The sequence below is a fragment of the Carassius auratus genome, unplaced genomic scaffold (assembly GCF_003368295.1).
Source record: "Carassius auratus strain Wakin unplaced genomic scaffold, ASM336829v1 scaf_tig00216185, whole genome shotgun sequence".
NCBI classification, from domain to species: Eukaryota; Metazoa; Chordata; class Actinopteri; order Cypriniformes; family Cyprinidae; genus Carassius; species Carassius auratus.
The window spans coordinates 203,423-209,371 of record NW_020528446.1 but is presented as its reverse complement, the minus strand read 5'-3'; the positions used below and the strand labels follow the sequence as shown (position 1 = coordinate 209,371).

The following is a 5,949-nucleotide window of genomic DNA, read 5'->3' as shown; positions in this document are numbered from 1 at the left end:
TCCAACAGTTTATGTAGGAAATATGTTAACCAACTGTAAACACTTAAAGCTATGGTTTAAGAGATTAACGTCAAATCCAGCACTATATTGTGGGTGATATTTAAAACCCTGCTAAATGCTCCCCCTGATTTTATGGCTTGTACAATGATGAATTTAAAGTCTTCGTATGTTGTCATGTGTGCTACTGGAAAGGTAACCGTATTAGTGCAAAGCACTCACTATTGGGAAGCATATTGGTGTGCTGTGGCATTCTGACTTTACAGTCATGATCAAATTTGAAAAACTATCTGAAAAGCCTTCTGTTCCGAAATCAGTAGTGGCTTATGTCCCTGGCCTGTAATCCATTGCATGACTCTAGGGACAGTGAGGTAGGATGGCTCAGTTTCCACTTCTGCTGCATCTTCAGCACTCTCTATAGTTTTGTGTAAGAAAAACAAGAAAGTCATATCTTGGACAAACTGAGAGTGAGTAGTGTTATTGATTTTAATTTTGGGTAAACAATCCCATTGATAATAAAGTACAATACAACGTAAAGCCCACCTCCACATTCAATTTCTTGAAGGAAGTCCTGAAAGTAGTTTATGATTTTACTCTCTACCGAAGCCCTTGAAGTTCCTCTCTCACTCATTTCAGGAGCAACATTGCTGAGAATATAGTCTGCATCTGGCTGGAAAAATAACAAATTGTCAGTAGAACAGCAAATTGATGTTTCCTTAAAAAAAACAATGTTGTTACAAACATTTAACTTACTGTACAGTCCTGCCCAGGAACAAACAGACTCTTGCAAAGACTTGGATGCTCCTTGAGTATGTCCAGCAATCCATACAGCTGAAGGCCTTTGCGCAAGTCTCCAAGCATTGGTATAACTCGAAATGTTGCATGGAGAACAATTGCTCTTGTGGAGAAAAACAAAAGTAACAAATTAGAAAAACTGTAGATCTAGTAATACAGCATAAGTTTGTTTCAAGATGTAAGTTAAACAGTTATGGTTAATAAGTAAAATTTAATTTGACTAAATGTAACATTACACAGTCTTCCAAATTCTATCCTTCATAACACAGTCTGCTTAAAAGGCAAAGTATTTTCCATATTTACCTAATTACGGCATCTTTTTGTTCTATGTTGAGTGCTCCTGTGTATCCACAGCTGATAATTTCATCTGTAAATTCAGTCAGATCAGTTGCCTCTTCAACCTTAAGAAAAACAGTCAGTGACAAACAGGATGACAAATTAACTCAATGTGATTACTTTGTGGTAATATGCAAACCAACAATGTAATATACTGCTGGCAGCTATTAGGCAGTATTCAGAGTGAAGTTACCTTTGTGATCAATAGGGAGTATTCAACATCATCTACATCATCCTTGCAAATTCTGCTGACATCAACTTCCCCAGTGGTGAGGTAAAAGTAGCACCACTCCCTCATAAAACATGGGGCTGGGCCACCTTGAGCTAGACTGACAGCAAAGATCTCGCCAGCAGTCCTATTATTTCAAAGTGAGGTTTTAAAAAGCACTCAGTAATTGCCTTTACACATGTAATAAAAAAAATTGAGCTTCAACAACACAAACCTGAAGAGACCATTGTCAAGGTCACTGTTGGAGTACTGTGGACTCTTTGCTCTCTGACCCAAGAAGAGGCGTTTTTCAATGCCACTGATCATTTCTTTGAATAACATTGAGAAAAAGCAGAGTGTGAATTACACAGATAAATTTTTATTTATTTTTGGTACAGCTTTTCCACTTTTATTATTCTTAACTTGCCTGTAAGAAACTCCTTTCTTAAAGCACCAGAGTCGACTCCAGCTTCCCCAATAAAGGTTATTTTTAGCTGGTTGGCTGGGTTTCCTTTTTTTTGTCTTTGCCACTGCTTGAGCCCCCTCTCTAGGAGATTGTCCCGTGAAACACAAATGCGGAATTGATTTTCTGCATTAACTCGGCCAGCAAGCAGCTCCAGAAGATCATCTAGACTGTAGCAGGAGATGATGAGATGGTGAACATTTACATTTACACTTTATTTAACTTTTTAGACTGTACTATATGAACATTTTACCATAATACTTGTGGAGAGCTTGAATTGCCTGTTGTATCATCAGCAATACCAGAATCATCATTGCGCATAAAAGAACTGTGATCTGGAGACTCCACTGTAATTGGAAAGAGAATACGGTTTCATTTTACAGTGGAACATGTGACATTAAAGCACTTGGGGTTGATTTATAACACATTTGTTTCCTAGAACTATGTTTCCTAAAGTTTGTGTTACTCACAAAGATTTTGTTCTCCACACAGGCTGGCATGTAGTTCAAGACTGTCCACAGGAAACTTCAGTTGACATATTGGGCATGGTAAAACAGACTACAAACAAGAACATGTTAAACGATATAATAGTAACGTGGATTAGAGAAAATTTTGATTAGGGCTGGAGAATTTTAATGCCACATTACCTCAGATAGAAAATTTTCTTGTGTTATCTCATCCAAATTGCTTTCTGAGACGAACTGAACTTCTGTCTGCTCCAAAAACAAATAAATAAAAACTGTATCATACAAAGTACTTCATCATAAGTATGTGATTAGCAATTTGTTGACATAAACTAAAATCATTTATCCTTTTGTAGGTCTGTATAATAAATCAATATGGAATGTTACATTATTCAAAATAAAAATAATCTTTTTGGGTACTAAACTAATTAGAAAGCATCAATCCATTACCTCTTCATTTGAGGATGCGGAATCACTTGACTTGCAAACCTGAATGTGGAGAGCCAACACTTGCAGGGGCATGCTTTTGTTGCACATTTGGCAAGTAGCCTTTGGCATTTTTTTGAATTCTCTGGCATCATTAGGGAGAGGATTAAGGTCCAGCTCCTCTTGTAGAGGAACTACATACAGCATTGTCTTTCCAGATGCGGAGGCAGATTTAATCTGGGATCCAGTGTAACCTTCCGAGTCTGGAGGAATAACATTCAGCCGTCTTGTACCACTCCCCCCTATAAACAAAGACAAAATTAACATGACAAATGTTTTTATAACCCAAAACATACTGACTCAAGTGGTAATAAAAATATAAAGTCACCAGTAGCCTTATAAAGCATCCATCCTCCACTCAGACCCTCCATTTTCGGGAATGCTTCATACAGTATGCTGGAAAGCTATTGTGAAATGCAAAGAAACTCACTAAATTAGAATTTTTTATTCTATTTCCTGTACTTATGACTCTACTATAAATGTACTTTTTCCAGTTGTACAAAAGACAAATACACTAACATACCTCTGAATGTGTTATGTCCATTGTAATTGAGATTGTCCTTTTGCCAAACCCTGCTTGAACAAGCTTGAGCTCGTGTGCAGGTGAAGGGGTAGTCTCAGAATTTTTATCCAAAAGATATACATTTAAATCAAAAGGTTTAAATGCTTTTGCATTCTTGGTATGTGTTCTGGATGCTACATTTATTCTTTTTTTCCCGCAGATTGCATGTCTTCGGAACATGCTTGGAAAGGCCCTACAAGAAAAGAAAAATTTTATCATTTATATATTTTTTTTTTTTATAAAATGAATGTCTGTAGGTATACAGTAATAAAAAAACGAAGTTTGTTTAACTTAAAAAAATGTCAAATCTAATAGTGTAGGGGTTTAACTATGTAAATGACAGAGTGCCTGCAAATAAAACATTTTAACTATTAGATTGGTTATCCATGCACTGTTTGGCCAACAACATGCACCTGGCCATGTCCTGATCAATGGTGGTATTTGTCTGTCTTTCTGGTAAGACTGCCTGCTGCCCCTGACCCTGCACTTGAACTTGAGGACGTGGTGTTACAGGACTCTGATTAAGAGTCTGTGTTAGCACAGAGATGAGGCTCTGTGCTGCACTAAGCACATCCAGGTATTCGGTCTGCTAAACACAAAGTTTACATTAAGAGTTAATGCGAGCATAATGAGAAAACCTTTATATTATGCATTCAGAATATATTCAGAACGCTTCACTCTTGATAATGTTGTCATTGTTTGATTGGTATACAGCAGAGCGGACTATATATATATATATATATATATATATATTATACTGAAAGGTCTTTGTACTTATGTAAAGGTGGTATTATTTAGGGTTTTACATTTGCTAAAGATAAAAAAACTATTATCAATTAATCACAGTAGGGTACTAATCATATATTGGTGAGGTTAAATATATGTGAACATTTTTAACTAAAGACTGTGACAAATGAGGGAAAAATGTTTCTGACCACTTTATGAATCCACTGTATATAGGCCTACATTTCTAGCATTTAGTTGGCATTCTTACTGATGTTCTGTCCTCTATTTCTAATATAAACGGTTAGCAGCCATACTTCTCAAAGCTATTGGAACTGCTTTATTGATGTGATGAAGATAGATAATTAGATACTGATTTCTTTGCACTATAGTGGAATAGTCCCTAAATAAGGTAACAATTTGCTATCCCAGTGAGTTAGGATCAATGCATAAAATCATAATAATCTTAATGGAATCTATGATCTCGAGGCTACACCGTTACAGATAGCAAAATCGTGCATTTTAAGATATTCAGTCATAGACTTAAATACTGCCTGCACGAAAAAAAAAAGCACGTGATATTTAATGCTCATCTGATCAGTAAAGCCAGGTTCTGTAATCAGCGGTAGATCTCCATCACCTGCACACTTTCACATGGAGCAGCATAACGGCTCTGTGTAGTAAATACTGCTCCATGTGAAAGCGTTCAGGTGATGGAGATCTACCGCTGATTACAGAACCGGCTTTACTGATCAGATGAGCATTAAATATCGTTATCGTGTAACGTTAGGCCTACTGCCTAAAATATAAAGTATTGCTTACTAAGCCAAACAAACAAGACACGTGTTAACAGGCTAGATATCGACCTACTCAGACTACATTGAATTTGGAGAGAATATGATAACACACAAAGGGAATGTTTCTGTCACCCACTAACAAAATATTTATGGCTAATTACCTGAGATTGTCTGGCATTTGCCTGCTGACGCTGGTTATCCATCCTCTCACAGCAGCCATGAGTCGCATTGGAGTGACGTCAACTCCCCCTTGGACTGATTGGCTAGAGGAGAAGCTGTCAATCTAGAACTTGTTGGCCAATAGTGACACTGAAGCCCGCCCTGATTTACATGAAACTCTAACTGCAACTTTTAGAAACGCAAGCGCAGAACGTGGAAACCAGAGCAAAGGGGGAAAGACCACAAGCACACAAAAAAATAACACGTGAGCAGGAAACCTGATTTTGTTTGCGATTTGGATTTTTTTTTAACACATGTTTCAGTTTTGTGCAATATAATTTTAAATGTGTTTACATTTTTGATTCACACTTATTATTTTTAGATCCATCACCGCGTTGAAAAAAAATTCATTTGTTTTTCGGTTTTGTGCGTTATTATTTTACACGTGTTTTTATTTTTTTAATTTATGCTTATTATTTTTCGATCTGTGACTGCAATACATTTGGCGGGATTCTAATCCCATATTTACCAACTGAAATGTTGTGACAGGAAATAACCACTAGATGGAGACAATGTCTAATGTGGAATTGCATGTTAAGCTCCGCTCTAATAACAGTCTGTTCACCTTTGACCTTAGAGCCCTGTACAGGCCTCAAATCTAGGCCCGAGCCCGGCCCTGGCCCGAGACGCTCAGGCACTAACCCGACGAGTGTCCGACAGCTCATCAGAATTATCAGCCCGACACGAGTCCGTGTTTTAATTTATTTATTTATTTATTTTATCACACAGGAAGCCTGCCTTATTTGCAGCAATTAAAATATATCCGTTTTGTGTTATGTTTCTTTTCATTTCTTTATCAAATTAATTTAGAAAAATGTTTGGAGAATTTTTTTTTTTTTTTTTAAATGACGATTAACGTTAATCAGCCAAGCCGAAAGCGAGTAGCCTAAAACATATTT

General features: G+C 36.8%; 1 protein-coding gene across 1 annotated transcript; it reads right to left on the bottom strand.

The window, feature by feature from the left end:
• Nucleotides 1-269: 269 nt before the first annotated feature.
• On the bottom strand, nucleotides 270-5,467 carry LOC113097320 (uncharacterized). Its single transcript, XM_026262559.1, has 15 exons — nucleotides 4,993-5,467; nucleotides 3,725-3,900; nucleotides 3,273-3,504; nucleotides 3,078-3,153; nucleotides 2,714-2,991; nucleotides 2,447-2,512; nucleotides 2,270-2,357; nucleotides 2,053-2,146; nucleotides 1,764-1,969; nucleotides 1,572-1,665; nucleotides 1,322-1,484; nucleotides 1,096-1,193; nucleotides 751-895; nucleotides 541-667; nucleotides 270-412 (listed from the first exon to the last, which is right to left on the bottom strand). Exons 1-15 carry the CDS (start codon nucleotides 5,032-5,034, stop codon nucleotides 270-272), a joined length of 2,028 nt encoding a protein of 675 aa, XP_026118344.1. The 5' UTR covers nucleotides 5,035-5,467.
• Nucleotides 5,468-5,949: the final 482 nt, after the last annotated feature.